Source organism: Furipterus horrens, unplaced genomic scaffold (assembly GCF_987537825.1).
Source record: "Furipterus horrens unplaced genomic scaffold, mFurHor1.1.pri manual_scaffold_6, whole genome shotgun sequence".
NCBI classification, from domain to species: Eukaryota; Metazoa; Chordata; class Mammalia; order Chiroptera; family Furipteridae; genus Furipterus; species Furipterus horrens.
This window is the reverse complement of record NW_028327176.1, coordinates 142762021-142784368: the sequence shown is the minus strand read 5'-3', so window position 1 is coordinate 142784368 and position 22348 is coordinate 142762021. Positions and strand designations below refer to the sequence as shown.

Sequence of the window (22348 nt, the reverse complement as noted above, 5' to 3'; positions counted from 1 at the left end):
AAACCTCGCTTTGGCATATATGAATTGGTAGGATCACCACTCCTGTCCTGTGCTGGGGGGCCACCGTTAAGTAAAATCAGAGTTACCTGAACACAGACACTGCAGTACTGGGACAGTCAGTCTGAAAACAACATGGCTGTTCCGTGACTAATGGGCAGGCACTGTGTACGGAGTGGATAAAGGGATGATTCACCTCCCAAGTGGGACTTACGTAGCAAGGTGGTGCAAGATTTCATCAATCTACTCAGAATGATGCACAATTTGAAACTTATAAATTGTTTATTTCTCGAATTTTCCATTTAATATTTTGGACTGCAGTTGAGCATGGGTAACTGAAACCAAAGTTAAGGACTTATACTACAGAAAGTTCGGGTGATAAATTTTATTTGTTGAGGAAAAAATGAAAGCTAAAATATATAAATACAACTCAAACCACATAGAGGTTAGGGACACCAACTTCCCTGTGCAAGTTGAAAATCTGTGTGTAACTTTTGACTCCCCAAATATTTCACTCATAGCCTACTGTTGACCAGAAGTCTAACCTATAGCAGTCAATGAACACATATTTTTTGTTATATGTATTATATACTGTATTCTTACAATAAAGTAAGCTAAAGAAAAATGTTAAGAAAATCTTAAGGAAGAGAAAATATGTTTATAGTATTTATTGAAAAAAAATCCATATGTAAGTAGACCCCTGCGGGTCAAATCTGTGTTGTTCAAGGGTCAACTGTAATTTCAAATGGCTTTGGAAGTCTCTCTCCTTGATGGGGCTTTGAATGGCCAGAATTTTTATTTTCACCTCTAAAAGAAGAATACAGTATTCTAAATAAATACTTCTTAGTTATTTTTCAGGATAAAGAAAATATTTTCTAATGGTTTCGAATCCTAGATTTTTATTTTCATATATGCCTGCTTAGGTAAAAGTTGGTACATTTACTTTAAGATAATGACAGCACTGGTTTCAATGCTTATCTATTTGTTCATTGATAAGTATTGTTTAATTGTGATCTGTGATGAGAACTTTTCTAGGATAGTCAGTAATTTTCCTACTGACTTCAAATAACCGCTTTTTTATAAAAATCAAAATCCTCCGTATATAATTATGATGTACAGTTGTTTTCCCAAATAAATAGCCTGTTACTAATCCTTACTCAGTGGAGACTCTCATATTTGGTTGTACTTAGCCATTTGTGCTAACTTCTCTTTCAAATGAAAATATATTCTGCCATGATTAAAACCTGCTTTGTGTATTTTAAAATAAATTTTTATAGTATACTAACTCCAAATTTTTCCCTTTGAAGAAAGGAAAAAATTACCACATTGATAGATTGTTGTTTTCTTTAGGCCTCTCCCATTTAAGATTGTTAACACTTTCTTCAAGCTATGAATACCCCCTTCCCACTCCTGCACAGACGCAAAACCCTTATCCTGGGGTTTCAGTGATAGGTCTCTTCTCTGAGGCCACTTTCCACTCCTATTCCTTGAATTGGATGGAGGTAGGGCATATAAATTCTTCATGATGACTAGGGTACAAGGTTCACCCAGCTAGAATTAGAGATCTGTCATGACTGTGGGGACGGTCCCTCACCTTTTGGATCTGTTCCCAGACACAGATTTCTAGTGATTTTAGGAATTTGCCAAAAACCTCTAGGCGTTACAGAGAAGAGCATTCAGGTGAGTTGCATGTCCTTAGGCTCTTTACTTGGAAACTGTACAGAACTGATCCTATGTTTCTTTATATAGGAACCTGATTAAACTGCTTTGTCATTAGCCTGATGTCCCTTCCAGTCTTCAGGATGACATTTACTCCTTAAGCATTAGGAGAATAGTAATTGACTAGATTTCCTAAAAGAACTCATCAACCACCCAAATAAATAGTTTTTTGAGTTTTGTAAAGTTACTGAGGACGGGTTTTTATACATAAAAGGGAACTGTATGTTTATATATAATATGCTTCTCACCTTTTCTATATCTAGTACATAAGTTTAGTTTGCTGTAAATATGTAAACTGAAGGCCAGTATTAACACTGAAAAGTTAGTATATTTTTTTCTGTTTTGTCGGTGGAGGGGTTTTAAAATAGTTTTTATTTTTCAATTACAATTGACTTACAATATTATATTAGTTTCAGCTGTACAACCCAGTGATTAGATATTTACATAACTTTCGAAGTAATCGCCCTAAGAAAGCTAGTACCTGTCTACCACTATACAGTTACTACAATATTATTGACTCTTCCCTGTGCTGTACTCTATATCTCCATAACTGTTTTGTAACTACCCGTTTGTACTCTTTAATCCCTCCATCTTTTCACCCTTCCCCAAACCTCCTCCCGTCTAACAACCGTCAAGGCGTTCTCTGTATCTATGAGTCTTTTTCTGTTCTTGTTCATTTCTTTTGTTTTTTAGATTGCACATGTAAGTGAAATCATGTGGCATTTTTCTGTCTGTGCGTGTGACTTCACTCAACACAAACCCTCTACGTCCATCCATGTTGTTGCAGATGGCAAGATTTCATTCTTTTTTATGGCTGAGTCATATTCCATTGTATATATGCACCCATTCTTCTTTATCCATTAATCTATTGATGGACACTTAGGTTGCTTTTGTGTCTTGGCTATTGCAAATAATGCTGCAGTGAATATATGGATGTATGTGCCTTTTCAATTAATTGGTTTTTTTTTGGGGGGGGGGGTGAAAATACCCAGAAGTGGAATTGCTGAATGAGTCCTTGTTTGTCTCTTGTCATATAGCCCTTGTTTTAAAGTCTATTTTTATATGGTATAAATATTGCTACTCTAGCTTTTTGTTTTGCTTTCTTTCCATTTTCATGGAATATCTCTTTTCATCCCTTTAGTTTCAGTCTGTTTGTCTTCTGATCTGAAGTGAATCTCTTATACACAGCTTATGTAAGGGTCTTCCTTTTGTTATCCATTCAGCCACCATATGTCTTTTGATTGGAGCAGGGAAAGTTTTAGTATATTCTTAATGTGTTGCTGAACTTTATCAGCTTATCTTACATATTTTCAGTATATTGTCATTGTTTATCAGTATCAACAAACCTTAGTATGGGTATATTGATCTGTAAAATGGAAATGGCTTTCACATTTGCTATATTTCTCTTAATTGCTATAAATGTAATTGTTATTTTTTTAATTCCGAAAAGAACCATATAAAATTGAGCAATAGTTTTAATAGAAAATAACTTCAAACCTTGCTTGTTTTCTAGCTACTATAATTTGAGTGATGTGAGCCATGATTCTGTGAACAAGTTTCTGTCTCATCTGATTGAGAAATCTCTGGTTGAATTGGAACATTCCTATTGTATTGAAATTGGAGAGGTAAGACTCAGTCACATACATTTAGATTGAAAAGTTTGCATACCTTTTTAACAGTAGAGCTTTTGCTTCTAGTGATAACCAAAAAGTTTAACAAAATTGTTGCAACAATTTCAGTATAAATTATTAATTTTATAAATGTCTGCACTTTGATTGGAATTTTTGTTTTATGTCACTTTATCTTTCATTTGAAATAGGATAATCGGAGCATTGAACCTCTGACATATGGCCGAATTGCCTCTTACTATTATTTGAAGCACCAAACAGTTAAAATGTTCAAGGAACGTTTGAAATCTGAATGCAGTACCGAAGAACTGCTCTCAATTCTAAGTGTGAGTTTCATGTTATTATTGCATTGCTTTTTAATATAAAGAGATTGTATTTTATATAGTCCATACCTTCTGTTAATTTGAGTCTTAAATTGTTGCCATCCAGGTCCTCTTGATATTTGGCAGAAGCTATTTATGAAGTCCTTTCATCTGTCAAACAAGATCACTAAAGCAACATATCTAGACCAAGTTCCCCATAGTTAAAGTGACCACATAATTTATCATCCAAACTTGGATCTTTCTGAGAATGGAATGGGGCACTATTAATATTTAAGCCAGGATAATAGGTATAAACTGAGCTATCTTCTGCAGCTAGGTGATCACCCTACCTTCAGTATAATAATCTCTCCATATTATTATTGAAAGCCCTTCTTATTGCTTCTTTGGGGTAATTCTTCTTGAATCCATGGTGTTACTGAAGTTTTTCTACATAAGGATCCACATGATTAAGTTATCTTAGAATTAATACCAGAAAAGCTATTTAACTCCCCACCTCCTCCCCTTCTTAAAAAAGAAAAAAAATACAACCAGATTTATTCTATGCTTAAAATTTTAAAAAAATCCTATGCTGTGTTCCTTTTTGCTTTATTATACCAAGAAACTAAGAACTGGATTTAATATTTAAAGTTACTATTAGAAGTATATTTTCTGTCTTACTTTATGCGTGCTCTAATAGCCTTATTTATTTATTTTTGTCTTTGTTGAGTATAATAAGTAGGTATAATAATTTACCATGTAATTTTATTGGCACATTAGTCAGGATATATGTTACAAGCAAATACTGTATATTATTTTGCCCCTCAGGTATGTTGGTGCTTTTTTTAAAAGTTAGAACTATTGGATTAGTCTTTATGGTCCTTCTATTTTTAATTCTCTGATTCTGAAGTAGTTCAGTTATTAGCTTTTTCATACCTCTCCTGTTACGTTATTATTCTTAATAGGCTTTAATATCCCATTAACAGTTTTTTACTTTTTCATTGTTTTCCCTTTGAGAAACTAGTGCATAGATTTTGTGACACATATGGCTATGTATAGCTATAGTGAGTCTAAAAATATTTGTTAATGAATTGATGAATGGATGGCTCCTGTATTAATCAGTTTTCTATTGTTTGCTCTATAGAAAAGAGTATTAAAGTTGAGGCAGCTGTGGAAAAAATTTTTTTGTAAAATTAAATATTTATTTCTAAAGTAAGAATATGAAAAATATGAAGAATTTTTTAGATCCCTAAGAATGAGGTATTTATAATTTCCCAGTCAGAGATTCATAAAAACAGGCTTTATCTGGGATAAAGACAACAAAGTAATTGTTAATCAGTTTGGAAAAACATCTTAAACTAGTATTTGAGACTTAAGAATATAATTTACTTTCATATTTACATACTTTGATACATTTATTTAATCCAATATTTAAAAGTATTTGTCTGCCTTGGGAACTCATATATTACAGCTAACATCTTTAAGTACTTCTCTTGTGCCAGGTGCTATTCTAGGAACTTTCCACTGTGTGGGTTCTTAACCATTGTACTATTCTGCCTCTTAGGTCATACACACACATACACACAATGAAGTAGAGGATACTGAGGTGGAAGGTACAAAGTATATCATATTAAGACTGAATACACATTGTTTGTAAATGAGGTTGGTAAAAACCATATGCCTATTACATTCTCTATTCCCCTCAACCCCACTAAAATAGTCGAAAAAAGTATACAGTACAAAGGCAATGAAGTCATTATTTTCTTCAGTCTTCTCAATGAAAAGGCATTGATCAGAACAAGAGGTCTACATCTTTTCAAAAGCCTATTTCTTTCCAACATTACACTCCTAAAAGCAGTTAGCTGATCTCATGGTATATTTTTATTAAAATTAAGTCAACTCTTTTGTGAATAACTAAACAAAACATATCATCTGCAAATATATGTAAGATAAACTCAGTAGTGTATTTATATAAATATAGTACACTTGTACCCCCTGTATAATGTCCACAAGAACAATGATATCATCTCTTTATCCTTTAGTGTGTAGTCCAAGAAACTCAATTTATTAGATATAGTGTCTAAATATGTAATATCTTAGAATTCTTTTTGAATGAGGCTACTGGGACATTGGAACTGTGAGACTCACATTGACAAGGAGATTTACAGGTACCACTGTTTTGTTAATTTCTTGTTCATGAGAACATATGAATACTAACAGAGAAACGTTAAATAATAAAACAAGATTGTATTTGAAGTAATTACAGTGCAATTTCTGAAATCACTTTTCCATTGAGAAGTTTTTAAAATATTCTCTGTGTCCGTACCCAGGGATTCCTAAATGACTCACGTAGCCTCATTATGTTCTCTACTCTCATTTCCAAAAAATACATACTAATCTCCTTGTGGTTTTGAAACAGGGAGGAAGCTGGAGATGACAGGAGCTTAGAAAACAGGATGATAAGCACAACACAGAGCAAAGAAAAGAAGTGGGAGTAGCATTAGTGATTCAAAAGCCTATTTCCATTATCTTTGTTTTTGTTTTTATAATGGTTAATTATGTCACATTATGTTTTTGAACAGTTCAATATTATAACTTACGCACTTCAGTGTCTCCTTGTGCTAAGATGCAACCATTGATGCTTCTAAGGTCATTTTAAAACGTTTTTAAATTAAGAGGCATTTTTAGTATTCCTGAGAAAGCCACAACTGAAAAGCTTCTATTCTTTTGAGTATTGCTTTGAATTTACTGTATTTTTAATATCTAACTTTCTCAATATTTCTAAGGTTGCATATTATATTTAACTTTCAGGTTTTGTGGGGAAGTTGTATTAATGATGGTATAGAAATTATGGTTTTAAAGATTTTTTTAGGTCCTTTGAATATGTTGCACTGTGATTATTGTTGGCACATAGAAAATTAATCTAGAACATAACCATGGATGAAAAAAAGAATATTAAAACATAGACTTCACACTTTTAACAGGCATTTAACAATACATAAACCTTTTTCTTTCAATTGACATAAAAACATAGTTTCAAATGATGATCTCTATGGGTTTTATATATTTGTAACTAATAATTAGTATCTTTTTTTTAGACCTTCCTTTAGAGAAGATATACGCATATATTTAGAATTTCATACTTGGTCATAGAGTTGTTTTTCCTTTATTTAAATGAATTGGAATTCTCACTTGTTATCTGGTCATTTTGTGTATTACTATCAACTTCCCTAAAATAAGAATTAAAATTTATTTGAGTAGGGATGTAATTTTATTGCCATATTAATATTTACCAAAAAAGACATTTTCTTTCAAAAATAAAGGAGAAAATGTTTGATCAGATCATTTATTTCATGGTATGCTTCCTTTCACAGTGTTTTTGAAACTGCAGGCTTCCCTCTTACACAGGGTTTCATAGCAAAAGGTTGTCAGGTTTGATTTAAAATTTCATACATTATGGACATTTATACCCTATCTTCTGAATTCTGCCCTCTTTGTTCTTCTCTCATTTGGATGATTGCGGTTGGCCTTGAACTTTGCAGAATTATATTGACAATATCACCCTTTTAACCAAAGAATGGACGCAACAGGAAAATTCTGAGTTTAAAGATGAAAACTAAACTCTTCCAAATAGTAAGGAGCTATGAAATTGTCTTAATACCTCAAGCAGATAGTGAAACATGCATAAGTTAGATGTTTTATTCTTAATATGATACTCTACATTTGTCTGTGTTAAATTTTATCAGTTACATTTCTTCCCACAGACCATTATTGATTTACTCAAAAAATATTTATTTTGTGCTTACACTATGTGAGGCTCTTGGCTCTCTCTAGGGGCCAGAGATAGAATAAGGAACATTAGTGACAAACTGTGTGGTGTGTGTGTGTGTGTGTGTGTGTGTGTGTGTGTTAATACATAGATAAACCATGGGCCATGGTAATAAACTATAAAATGCACTTGGGTGTTGTTACTAACAGAGGTCACCAGCTCAGTATGATGCTCTAAGAATGGCAGCGGAATGATGCCCATCATCAGAAACAGTCTCTGAAATAAAACAGATAATAGTACTCTGTCCTTCATATTAATTTTTCCTATGCAGGAGATTTGCTATATACATATGTCCTGGCCCCACATCAAAGAGCATCATAGAGAACGTTTGAGTGGGTCCAACTGAGCTACTCAAATGATAGAAGATATGTGAGTAGAGCATTTCAGTCTGGAAAGGCAAAGGCTTTGAATCAATGTAACTGAAATTCAAATCATGAACTGTATTAGGAGAGGCCCTCTTTAGATCTTGAACAGAGTAACTTTTTCAATTAGTAGGAAGTTCCATCTGATCCTGCAAGTAATAAACTAAGAGAATTTATTACTTCAATTGATGGATATAATATAGGCCAAAAATATATAGATTCAAAAAGGGCTGGAATGAATTTATTAATTATAAAACTACTAAAGAACTAAAAGAGGAGATGGAATTGTGCCTGTCATGTTTGGTGTGATAGATGATGACCATTCCGATACAGCTCAGGGAAGGCAAGGACTGTGACTAGACCTTTGGGGAATGTTTTTTTTCTCTTGGCCCACTGGATACTTGGAATATTTTTATCCTTCACAATATTGGGAGAGGGGTGGTTTTCCTTTCTTTAAATATGACAATCTCTTATACTTACAGGTACTTACTCCTGTTGATTATTACTCAGTTATAAAGCATGTGGCAAAAATAGGTTTAAGTTGTTTGTATGAAAAATAATACAATAATTAATAAATAATAATACAAGAATAAACTCTTTCAAGTACTCACAGATTTAAACCTACTTTTGCTCCACCCTGTATGTAAATCTTTATTTCAATCAACACTGAAAAAGAAAATGCACTTCCATTAATACCTTTTTTTTTTTTTTTTTTTAGTAATACCTCTTTTAAGACTTCTTTTTTTACTTTCTCTTCTTCCCAAGAAATTGAACTGTTTCTGAATTACATTTTTAGATGCCATTGATTTTCAATGACAGTAAAATGCTATATTCTGGGTGTAAAGCCAAAGATTGTATTGAGACTGTCTCTCTTCACTAATGTTATTCTATAATAATAACCCATGTATTTAAATCTTGTCTTTCCAATATATTCATTAAATAATAATAACCACTACCTTTTATTGAGCACATACTATACAGGCATTTAAATATACATTATTTATAACAACATTTTGTGGTAAGTGTTAACTATGCAGAAAACAAAATTGAAGTTTAATGAGATTAAGTTTTTCAGGTTCTATAGAAATTAGCTTCTTAGAACTCTTCTCTATACCTTCCTTCCTCTCCTAGACATATTTTATCTTTTTCCTATGATTTAACTCCACTGTAAAAAAAATTTAAAGCATTGAAATGTAAGAGTATATACTTTTAAAAGTCAATCAAGAAGCAGTTACTTTTAAAATTACGTATGACCTTGTAACTAATAATTATAGATATTAAATATAGGTGTTAATTACTGGCAAAATAATATTTCAGTATTCCTTATTGAAAACATGTATTTTAAGTTTTAAACAATATGATGCTATTTGGAAAGGTTAGATATTTTACAAGAACTCTTGCCAAATTTTTTTAACACCGTGAATTAATAAGCTCTATAATTAAGGCATCTGCTTCACACTTCTATTTCTAACCAGTGCCATTACATCTGTCTTGCTCCGTTAGTGCCCTCCTCCTACTATGGAAGCATTTAGCAGTTTTGGCAACAGGGATTACATGGCATAGAGTAAGTAGTCTAATTAGATATAAGTGAAAATCCTAAGGGAAAAGGACATTTAAAAAGTAATTTGAAGAATCTCTTAATGATGTTGGCACTGAAAGCCCAGGTCTAGAGTACAAAGTGACTGTTGTCATGGCAAATAGGGACCGTGATTTGATATGCTCAGTGGACAGTAATAGAAATGAAAAGATTTTGAAGTTAGAAAAAATTAATTTGAATAGATTTTTCAGAAGATTTTTGCTGTAGTATTAAGAGCTCAGAAAGAAAGCAAAATATGTCTCAAAGGTGTTCTATCTCTACAATTTTCCAAAAAGAAAAAGTTCTTAAAGACATAACACAGTTGTTATGGTTCTTTTAACTATACAGAAACAAGAGATTACATATAAAATATTCAATCTGAAAAATAATGAAAATGTTATTTTTCCAAAAAGTCTTGGGTATTGACTAAATGTATGGGTTTTGTGTGTTAATATAAAATAGAACCATTCCAAATTTAGAAAAGGACCAGAACAATAAGATTTTTACATATCATTAAATTTCTTAAGTTTGTCAATTTTCTGTAGTGCTTTCTGTAAAAGCACACTGATTCTTTGCTCTGCCCACATTTAGAACATTTTTCAATAGTACAGCATTTTTAATGCTTGAATTTTGTCCTGTTTGAGGCAAAGCTACAAAATTTTTGACAGAAAATTGCAAATGCATCTTTCTTAAACATGAGATTGGAAAATTAAGCAAGAATTTTTTTAAGAGAAATTTAAAATGAAGAAAATAAAAAGGACAAGCAGATATGAATAGTATTGGTAGGGGACCCAGCATGTAAAATTAAAGAGTTCATTAAAGGAAAAATGAAAGGAAGGAAAGGTTAACTGAATAACAGTGAACACCACCAACCTCATGGCCTTGCATTTCCCAATAACCTCCTGACAATTGCAGGATCCCATCTGCTGCTCTTTATGTTCCTACTGGGGAAACCTGATGGGCTGTCTTCCAGGGAGTGCGAGAAGAGCTCCCCTCACCCTAGGGTTGGGGAGCTGCCTGGCATCTTTGGACAGGCACAGATGGTAAAATGTCTTGAAAAAAGTATCTTTCTATTTCTCTTGGTCTCTGTCCCTTGAGACCTTCTGTATTCTTCATTATTTCTTAGCTTCTTTCTAGCTTTCTGCACTTTTGTTAGCTTTGTGCATCACAGAGAAAAGTGAAATATTTTCTTGCTAAAAGTCTCAGATATGTCTTGTTGTGATTCAGTAGATTACTGCAAAGATTTTAGACTGATTATGTTCTGATGAGCATAAAATATTTTTGTTATAGTATCTGAAGTTTGTCCTGTTAAAAATTTTCAATTTTTTAAAATTACCTTTGGCTTCATCAACTCTCCCACAGAATAACTGTCAATTACTAGGATCCTAAAGGTTGGTGATTAAATTGGGTTGTTAACAAAGAGATGAGTTTAGGTACCAGAGTATGAATAGCCTTAATATTTCTTTCATTATCACCTAGTTTAACTGTCTCATTTTTTCAAATAACAAAGACCAAGTCTTGCCCAACATGACACAATCAGTATGGAAAAATACTATAAAAACCCAGCTCCCAACGGGGAAAGGGCAGAATCAAAATAAGAATTCATATCATACCAGCCACCTTTTAAATGCCCTCCTCTTTTTTTCCCTTTGTTAATTTGTACTTTTATTTTTCCTCTTCTTTGCATCTTATTTTGCTCTTTTATTTAAACTTACAAAGTAAGATACATAAAAAGGGTACACCATTAACCTTCTCATCCTAAGCTATCTATCAAAAATACTTTCTGGCTTATCAACATTTATTAAGATTTCCTAAGTGTTCTATCCAGTATTCAGTGTACTTAGGGGAATACCAAAGAAAAAGAAGACAGACCCATATCTTTGAAAGGAGATTTGTGCCAGAGACCAAAGAGCCTCATAAAAATAAAGGAATAGGCTTGTGCTGAGTATGTGTGTGTGTTCTGCTTTTACTGATTAATGTAGCTGTACCTGTGCGTGGGAAGTTTTTACTTGTATTTACAACCTTCAAGACTAAAGAGTTGCTGACATTGTTCTCTCTAAAAGTCAGCTTCCAGCATGGCCTGGGTATGATTGGATCATGAACCACCTGGGAGTCATATAAAAGCATTTACAAAGGGAAACTCCATTTAGGCATTTTTAAATTGTAAATATAATCTTGAAAGGTTTTACATGAATTAAGTTATATTCATAAAATCCAGAGTAGTTTGCTTTTGAGAGAACCCAATTATGAATCATTTGGCAAAGAAAATCATTATTAATTCGGTTTTGAAAATAACTTAATATCATAACTATTTAGAATTGTCAGTACACTTACAATCACATTGCGGAAATAAAAATTTAATGAAAATAACATTGAAGATTATCTTGCTGGGCATAAAATCTCTTTCCTAAATCCTAGTCATTTTGCTTTGAGTAAACAGAGCATAGTTTAGACTTTAAAAAATAAGTGGAGAATGAATGGAGACTTTAAGGTTGGATTTTTTAAAAACTGTATTTTAGAATATAATTTTCATATGTTAGCAATTGAATTTATCATCCCAATGAAGCTAAGTACTCTAAAATTATTCTTAGGGTCTCATTACTCCAGCAGGTGAAGCAGTTCAGAAATCAATCCTATTTGCTTTCTCAACTAATATTGGTGATAAGAAGTGTTCCAGAAGGTTCATGGTTCTTGTCCTAATACTTCCCAAAGCAAATAATGCCACAGCATTGTTTAAATACATATACCAACCTGCCTTTTATTCTCACAAAGCAGCCATGTAGGAAAATAATTGCGATCATTCTCAATACTTAAAGCCTACTGAATGTATTCCAGTATCATTTCTGTGGAACAGAGCAAAAGAAAAAATAAACATCCTAATATCCTTCCCACCCCAAATGGTAGAAGCAGAGCCCTACAGCATTACATTAGTTTGGAAATATGTAATTTCAAAAGGAAAAAATAATCATAGGAATGCTCCATGGTTTAGAGGAAATACAACCTTTTAGGTTAACTAACATGCCAAGCTTTTTCTTTATGTAATAATGTACAGAAACACAATAGAATCACTATTCTATTGGACAGAACAATCCTTTGCTCATTTATAGTACTCAGTAAATGTTAGCTATTATTAGTTAATAATTATTACTATTGAGCACATTCTATGTTCAAGGCTTGGAATGTAGCAGAAAACTAGGCTGATAAAATTCCAGTACTCCTGGACCTTATATTCATAGTACAGTTGGTAAACAAGTAAACAGATAAACATTAAATTTAATGTCAAGTAGACGTTAGGGAGTTTTTTTAAATAAGGCAATTTATATAAATGTCTAACTACTGTATTGTACACCTGAAACTAATATAATATTAAATGTCAACTATAACTGGAAAAAAGTTTATAATTGGAAAAAATAAAGTAGGAGTCTGGAGGAAGCTGTGTATTTCAAAAAAGAACTAAGTGACATAAAGGAGCAGGCTTTGGGGAAGAAATTGTAGGCAGAAGGAATGACAAATGCAAAGGCCATGCAGCAGGAGCTACCTGTCAGGTTCACGGAATAGCAGGAAAACCATTGTGGCGGGAGTGGGATAAGCATCGGGAGAGCATGGTGGATGGGGGCTGGGTCACCTGCAGCCTTACTGAGGACTTTGGATTTTATCCTAAGTCTTCAGAGAAACCATTGGAGGGATTTTAATCAAATGAGTGATGTGATATTATTTATCCTGAGAAGACCACTCTGGGTCCTTCATAGAGAAATGATTATTGCAGGAAGTACAGATGAGAGAAAATGGCTTAGATAGAATGGTCAGAAATGAAAATCATGAACAGTAGTTGGGCTCAGGATGTGTTGAAGGTAGTTATAAATCAACAGAGGAAATACAGATGCCTAGGTTTGGGGCCTGAATAACTCAGTGAGAGAGGTGAAGAAGCCTTGGTAAAGAGCAGGGTCTGTGTTTGTTTTGGTGAGGTCTAGTGACAGGCCAATGGATAATAATTAAAATTTCAAAGTCATGAGGTTGATTGAGATCATCTGGGCAGCGAGTATTGACAAGAGGTCCGAAGGCTGCGGTTGGGGAAGAAGGAGTGGAAGATGGGTCAGCAAAGAATACCAAGAGTGAGGAACCATACATGAGAAGGAAAACGTTCAGGAGAATGCACTGTCCCGAAGCCAAGGGGAAAAAGAAGAGTATGGTGATTAACTTAGTTAAGGACTATTGATAGGGACTGGATGAGAGTTGAAATTAATCATTTGACTTGCTGGAGATCCTAAATGTCTTTAATAAGTAATTTCAGTGGAATGATAGGAGACAAAAGCCTTATCTGAGGGAACTCAACAGGGAATGAATTTTAAGAAAACAGAAACAGCAAGTACAGCTAATTCTTACATGGAGCTGGCAAGGGGGGAATAATAGATATCAATTTCTTTTTCCTTAAGATGTTATAGCATATTTATATGCTGATAGAAATGATCTTATAGAGAGGGGGGAAATAATGCTGTACAGCAATGTCCTTAAGGAAATGAAATGGGAATCATGTGTAAGTGGAGAATTGGCCTTTGGTGGAAGTAGAGATAATTTATCCATTGTAACAGGAAAAAAGACAAAGTATATTGGGTGGTAGGATAATGAGGAACTTCTCTTTTGTTTGCTTTAATTCTTTTTTCATTTACTAGGAAGCAAAATCATCAGCTGAAACTGATGAGGTGGGGAAAGACCTGTAAATGTGGGCAAAGACCACTGATAGACTGAGGTAGATACAGTATGGTGGAATGAATATGGCATTTGCATTTAGGAAACATGGATTCAAATCTCAGTTTGGCCTTTTACTTTCTTTATGTGAGTGGCAAGTCATTTACTCTCTCTAAGCCCCAGTTTCTTCATTTATTTTTAAAAAGTCCAATTATATCTGCCCTACTTATTATCATTAATGTGAAGATCTAATAAAGTAGAAGATAAGTGTTCAAATATATCTGACCTTGATCTAGATAGATTTCTGTTTTGTGTTGTTTTAGTTCAGGTTAATTATTTGTGTTTTGGATTCAAGACTACAATACTCTAGGCCAGCAATTTTCAACCTTTTTCATCTCATGGCACACATAAACTAATTACTAAAGCTTTTCGCACACCAAAAAATGTATTTTTTGTTGATCTGACAAAAAATTAGGTATAATTTTGATTGATTCACAAAAACAAATAATAGTAATAGAATTACCTACCCTTTTTGCTCCGAAGTGACTTTTTAAAAAATCAGATGCCTACATTTATTTATAAGGATTTCTGGTACCAAGAATTAACCAGTCAGATGCAACCTTATTACGCATCGTGATCAATAAGATGCAGCTCTATTATAGGACCTATATATTTATGTTTCAAGACAGAATATTTACACCTGATGGCTATTGTGTTGACTTTTTTTTTTTTATTTAACAGTCTAATAAAAAAGAGGTCTGTGCCCCTGACTAAATAGTCAGGTATTGTATGTTTTAAAAATCCTCGCAGCACACTAATGTGCCGTGGCACACCAGTTGGAAATCACTGCTCTGGACGCCTGTACGTTTTTCAGAGGTCCCGAACACTTAGTCTCTATCAGAAGTGCCAGCCTTATTGAACTCACTAATACACTTTTTATTTCATTATTAATATTTGAAGGAATAAAGGAAAGTACAGCATCTTGCTTCCCTTTCATACCAAGTACAGCTTTGCCCTTACCCTAGTATGTATCCTTTGGTGAGTTTTATTTTTGCTTTAAAAAAAAGAAAAAGATAACTTCATTTGAGATATCTTGTTGTCCTTGATCACAGTGTCATTTTCTGAGTTTTCTTTCTTCAGTTGTTTTGCTCCTACTCCCTTGTTCCCTCTTTCTTTCTCCCCGGGTTAACATTTTACTGGAGGCCATGGCTCTGGGTTATAGCATATACTATGGGGGAGTGACAAAGTCTATAAAAGTAATGATTCCCCACTGCCACATATCGTACCTCCAAATAAAAAAGCCCCACAGTTCTTTAGTGAGACATTACCCTGGCTTCCAGACCAAAGTCTGTGCTCCTAAGAGTGCTCATCTATTTATAGTTATTCAAAACCACTTAGTAATTAGGAGAAATCATAAAGTAATTATGATTCATAATAGTGATTATGTCTGGGTGATTACTCCTTCACTAAGATGCTTTGCAAATGGATTAGCACTCCTTTGAATTAGGAACTTGGGCTTGAAATCTATGAGGAAGCTGTATTAGTAAGGAAAAAATGTTCTTTCTTTTGGAACTATGCAGAAGGCTGTAAAACAGCCAGGAAGCCATTGGAAACCTGGCTGAGAGGAAAATCAGGCAAATCAAATTGGCCATTTTATTAGGCATATATTCATCTGGAAAATTTCTCTTCATTCAGTTGCAGTAAAAGCTCTGGTCAAATTAATCTAGTTCATTAGTAATGCCAACTCTAGTTGGGCTGTGATAGTTAGTATAATAGTTTCTTTTCCTGAATAATTAGGCAAATATCACATTATTTAATATAATACCTGGTTGGGGTGTGCATATTTAAAGTCTAGGTGTTTTTAAAATACAGGTTTTCAAAATCAACATTTTTTTAAAAGAGACAAAACATTCCTTCATTTTAATTTCTAATGAGGAAATAAATGTTCATTCTTTCTCTTGTTCTGTACTTTTCTAATTTCTTTTTCTACTGCAGTTTCTTCTTTACCTTCTTTACTAGTTATACTTTCTCTTGCTTGTCCTTCATTTTCTCTTATTTGGAAGCTTATCTCTTCTTACATATTGCTATTCTGCAGATATTCTTAAATAATACATCTCCAAACACCCAACGAGTATTTATTTAACACCTGTGTTAGGTGCAAGAGGATAATAATTAAAGTATGGCCCCTGCCTTCAAAAAAGGAAAAGACCTATGTCTAAAAAGTAATTACAGTTTGATATTAACTATTTTGAAAGTTTACATTGTACCAGCATGCTTACAGTATGCTGAAAGTTTAGTTATCAAGATCATGGGCTTTGGAGTCACACGAACATGACTCCACCATTTTCTAATTGTATGACCTTGGGTTGGTCACTTAATTTCCTGAGCTCCATACTCCTGTATAAAACAGAGAGGAAGATTAAGTAAGTTAACGTGTGTCAAGCTTCAATTCATTACCTACCATATTGTAGGCATTCATATCTGTTATTGCTATTTTTTGTTAACAATAATTTAATATAACAATTTCTAATAGTTGATATATTATAATTTTTATAAATCATATCAACATAGGACAAATATTATTATCTGCCTTTATTCAAAAAAATTTCACAAGATAAATCTGGGTTCCGTGGCACACCATATGAGAGTTTGTGAGTCTGGCTGCAGTATAGTTTGAAGCGGGAGTAGCCTCCATCTGGAACTGCTCTTCCCCTTTTGCTCCTGCCTGGAGCTAGTGCTGTTCATAAGCCAGGAGTGCTTCCTTCCCCACCTCAGCCAGGACAGTTGTCACACAGTGTTAAGACACATCTCACATAACTGTGTGAAGCACTAACCAGGTAGAAAGAAAACATAAAACTGTTGGTTAAAGGGTAGTTTATTCAACAAATGTTGTTGAGTATTTTGGAAAAATATTCAAATTAGATTCTAATTTTATAGCATATAGCAGAATAAATTTCAGTCAGATTAAAAATTAAAGCCAAGAATAATGCCAAATTTTTTTAAAAAGAGAAGGGAAGAAACACAAAAAGCACAAAATAATTGAGAAAATTACAAAAGGAAATGGATAGATTTGCCTATATAAAATTTATGCACATCTCTATAAATTTCAAGAACATTAATACTTGTCATTATTATGAGAGTCAAAAGGGGAATATATTTTAATTTTTTAATCAAAAAATTAAAAGAAACAACCACTGTCATTCCAGTGATAAAATGAAAACATGGCATTAAATAACAACTTACAGAAGAATAAATTCATTTTTAACAAGGATTTTAAAAAATCAGCCTTATCAGTAATCAAGGAAATATGAATTGAAACAAAAAAAAATATTAATCTGTTTAGCATATTAAATTGTTGGAAATTCAAAAGAGATAGTACTATTCGATGGTTGATAGTTGGAGAATTGTGAGTTGTCACATTTCTAGGAAGAAATTTCATATCTATCAAAGTTTTTTTTAAGTTTTAAAAAATGTCTGCTCCATTTTTAGAAAAAACTGGAAAACTTTACTAAAAAGTCAGTATCTTTTTTATTTAAACAGATTTAAGTTTTTCAAAGAGAATTAGTGGAAAAAGTGTTTTTATTTGTTTTCACATAACCCCATATACACATTCTAACATTGAGATATTTATGCTTTCTTTGTTCAACAATAGAGAATCACTTACTCATTAGCTCCATAGTTTTGAAAAGTTCGTTCAAGGAAAAGATCTAACTACTAGTCATTATTAATTCTTAGCAAACTATAGTCTTCCCACTGTAAGAAGGACTAAAGGGAATACTTCATGCTGAACCATCATATATATACATGGCAGAAGCCTAGAGGAATTTCCTCTGAAGTAATGTATTATAAGCTTATTATCTTTTGATTTCTCAACCCAAAGAAATGAATGTACCCCATTCCCATACTTACATATTTGGAAAATTTTTGTTGTTACTACCAAATAAAAAATATATATATGGTCTTTATTAGAGTAGTATTATTTACACCATCTGCATTTTGTTTTAACTTACATTCTCCTAAAAAAGGACTCTGCTTATTTTACAATGTTTTCCAGCTGACAGTCCACTAGAATATAACCGTGTCTTAGAAATTTGACTACATCAGAAAGTTAGAACTCACTTTGCTTTAAAAAAAAAAAAAAATCTTGGAGATAAGAGTGATTTCTAAATGTTGTTATCCTAAGATATATAAAATTCTACACATTCTTATGTTCTGTTCACTAGTTTGTATATAACCCTTTGAGTGCCATGCGTAATTCAAAATTTGGATCAACATGAGAAAAAATTATATCAATATATAACCTGAGGTACAAGAAAGCAAACATAAAATACGAATTATTCCATTGTTATTTACATTTATAGCCATCAAAAAAAGAGTCGCTCCGAGCGACGCTGGCACTTTGGGAAAATTTGTCAGCATTGCTCACAGTGACGTTGGCACTCAAAGGGATAATTCAGAAGAATAATGCAGTTTAGCAGAAGTACTATAATCTCAGTTTTAAAGTATTATCATTGGTAACAGAGAATTCTTCCATATATATTTGCTTCACCTTATTAGATTTTGATCTTCTATACTATCTATATAGGTATTTTCTATTATTTATTAAATAGTATCAACAAATTTGTAAGAAAAGTGCCAAACAACTGTCATCTTCTATTGACAGATGAATAAATAAACTGTCTTACAAAACCAGTGACGAGCTGGCAGTCTATTGTTCTGTTGGACTGATAGCACAGAAAAGGTTGTAACCTTGAACTACTATTATTTTTGTAACCAGTGATAGAGGAAAGGATCATTAAGACATAAAAGCAAGCAATGAATGCAACTAAAATTAGAGAAAAAGAAAGATTAATAAAATGCCACTTGGGACTCACACCGAAGTGACATGGGTAATACTGACTAGAACTTAAAAGCAGGGTGGGCATTTATCATTACTGTTATTATTGACTTGAAATATGGTGTGATGATTATTTAAAATATTTTTGATAATAGAATTTCTAAATATGTATCAATATGAATTTCAGAATTTAATGCTACAAAATATTCTTAGAACTGTGCTGTAAAAATTTTCTGCAGTCAGAAGATCCATAAAGATCTTTCAGAGTCCTGAAGCTAGCACTACAAACATCAGTCATCATTATATTATGGGTATATAAAAGTGCTCGAGTGCTCATTAATAAAGAGCTAAGAGAGTCCTGAAAAACTCTGTTTTGCTATTTGTAGACCAAAAGTAATGGTTCTTTTCTTTTTGTAGAAGGCAAGAGTCCAAAGATACCCACTGCATCCATGTTTCAGTAAAATAAAGCCAAGTGAAAATACAGCCCATACTTCCTCTGTGTGATACTTGGTTAGAAACTGGTTAAACAGCCTAACTTTTCAAAACAAGTAGTTGGTTGCTACATTTGAGATTCTGGAATTTGTATATGCTTAGGGTATTCTAATATCGCACTCTAGAAATTTAATTTGTAGTTAATCAGCCCTGTATGAGTACCAAACTTAAGAGCAGTATTTTATAACCCCTGAACAGGTACTTTGTTTTCTTATATTTAAAGCCCCAAGAAAATGCAAACTAAATTGAGGAATCAGGTTACTTTAGCTTACAATGTGTGATTGCCTATTATTGACTATGTAGGTAGGAAGGTGGGTAGTTAGGTAGGGAGATGATAGATAGATAGATAGATAGATAGATAGATAGATAGATAGAGAGAGAGAGAGAGAGAGATGATAGATAAATGGACATTTGTACATATATATGTTCCTATAAGATAGGGTTTGAATATGACTTTAGCCGTAGAATGCATGTTTGCTTTCTCCTGATTCACACAGAGCAGATGGATGCCTGACTGCCTGCTAATCCACAGCTGGAATGGTTTCAGCAGCTTCCACGTTGCCGGGTTAGAGTGGCTTTTCTAGTGGACTGAGAGGGCAGCAAAAGAGGGATATCATTATTCATCAGTATCCCAGTGGGAGCACTGCCAGCAGAGATTAATTTTTTCTGTTATGCTTGTAAAACAAGCTCAGGTGGAGTCTCTAATCCTCAGGGCACGGGTGGCAGATCAAGGAAGATGCTACAGAGCTAGTTAATTTTCTGATTCTGGGGGAAACAGAAGCTCTGTTAGATGTATAAATACATGATTGTAAATTTAAGTAGCTCAAATCCAAATGGGATCTTCCCAGACATCTGGTACTAAAAATTTCTATTTTCCTTTGTTGTCTTTAAATATAACTTCCTAAAAGTTTGCCCCAGATCCAAATATTGGTAACTCTACATTTTAGGGAGTAATTAATTTTGAGTTAATAACAAAACACTTAATTTTTACAAACATGAACAAAAGCAAAAGCTTTCTACCTAAACAAACTCAAAGTTAGATGCCTGAAGTACCCACTTAAGTATATTACCAGTCAGTATGGCATTAACTATCTGATTGGAAGGTTTTATAATGTGTATTCAGTCTATTTTTAATGCTTTTTATTTTTCTTCTCCCAGTTTATGATTTCCGTGTGACATCTGTTACTGAATCTTGCGCCATCTATCAGTACGTTCATATTTTTGAGCAATTAATATAGGCTTCAAAATGAAATTAGGTGATATTTTTAACAAACGTAAGATAACTTATACATTCAGAAATTATTGTCTTTCTAAGATTATGTATCTTTAAAAGCTTTTTTCATTACAAAAATATATGTAACGGCTTCTAGGCCTGTTGTACTTTCGTTTGATTCTTTTCAGTACAAAACGTTATCCATTAATGGTACTTTTTTGTTTGGACATTTCCTTTTGTTTTGAGAAAATGACAAAGTATTTTGAAGCTGAGTCAGAAGACAAAATTTGTTGATTATCGGGCCATGTAATTTTTAATCATAAAATTGGTTATAGCTACATGATAATGTATAGTTCCTAAAGTCATTCTGACTTCAGTGCCTAAGGAGAAGTTTCAAAGTGTTTCGTTACAAAAGCCCTCTTGAAATGTAGTTATTACCCCTCTGGATGTTTAATTTGAATAGTGTAACAAACATATGTTCTCAGATATTTATTTAAAATCAGCCCTTTCTGTGACTATAGTATTTTGGTTAAGTTTTGGGGTTTTTTAAATAATGAGTCCAAATCATGTTTTTATTTTACCAGGAGCATTTTATAGTCCAAGGGGAGATGCACATTTTAAGCAGCTCTAAATAGAATTCAAAACTAGCACTTTGTAGAAGAGTCTCCTACAAAATGCAAGATTCTTGAGGGTCAGGAAGGCTTACCAATTATGAGGAAAGAACCAGAGGATATACTGCGGCATGAAAGTCATCAAGCCCCAGAAATACTAGGGAACTAACTGAGAAATTATAATGAAGCTTAGAGCCCTTCTTAAATAATTTTTGAAGTGGTAATGACTGATAATAAACTTAAGTAATTGTTCCCCCAGCCTGTACCAAGCGAGCCACCTCTTGTTGTTAGTGTCTTTTCCACGCAGAAGAAAACGCAGTATCTCTTAAGTACTTTCCCTAACTAAATAAGAAACCCCCAAACCCACAAATCTGTAGGTTTCCTTTTTTGTTTTACACATGTCTACCATAACTTCTTTAAACTCATCCTCTCAGGTGGGCCTTGCAAGTCATATGATTAATTCTGTAGTAGCTTTTTACTCTCCATGAGGAGCATTGTTTCCAAAGAGAACAGAAGTCATTTGCTAAATTCTTAATTTTAAGCAAAACATTTCTGAGTCAAAGTAGAAATCTAGAATATTTATTAGAATTCTTCAGAAATTTTAGAGATATCCACATTCTTTCCTAATCAATGCAGACTTTGCTTTATAATGGAATAGTTCATATATACATTCATATGTGCAGGCTGCCATTGCTGTTAGTTTCCGCTGAGAACCTACCTTTTTGCATTTAAAAAAAAAATCAGACTTCCTTTAGAATATTTAAATAGATTTTAGAAAAGAAACTTTTTACTTAGTGAATAAAAGTAATAAAATCTAATACATCTGGGAAAGTATCCTGAGCTGTTTCTCTAGTACCAGTTGGAGCCATCCAGTGTATAGCTGACTATTTTTTTCAAGGTTCTGTGTGGCACAGGTGTCTTGTCTTCTGAACTCTGAGCCTCAGAGATGTGTTTGTTGATTAGACATCTAGGAAGAATTTTTTAAACTTATGAGGCTTTATATGAGCAGTGACTTATTTCAACAGTTTCACTATATTCTAATACATCTGTGCCTTATAGTTTTTTTATTGTATTTTTTCATTACCATTTAACCCCCTTA

General features: G+C 33.1%; 1 protein-coding gene across 1 annotated transcript in view; it reads left to right on the top strand.

The window, feature by feature from the left end:
• The window catches only part of ASCC3 (activating signal cointegrator 1 complex subunit 3), a 294604-nt gene that overhangs the window by 219008 nt on the left and 53248 nt on the right, over positions 1 to 22348 (top strand). Inside the window, exons 35-36 of the mRNA XM_090279704.1 lie at positions 3230 to 3341; positions 3536 to 3670. Coding sequence (XP_090135830.1) covers positions 3230 to 3341; positions 3536 to 3670 — 247 coding nt within the window. The remainder of the gene's footprint in view (positions 1 to 3229; positions 3342 to 3535; positions 3671 to 22348) is intronic.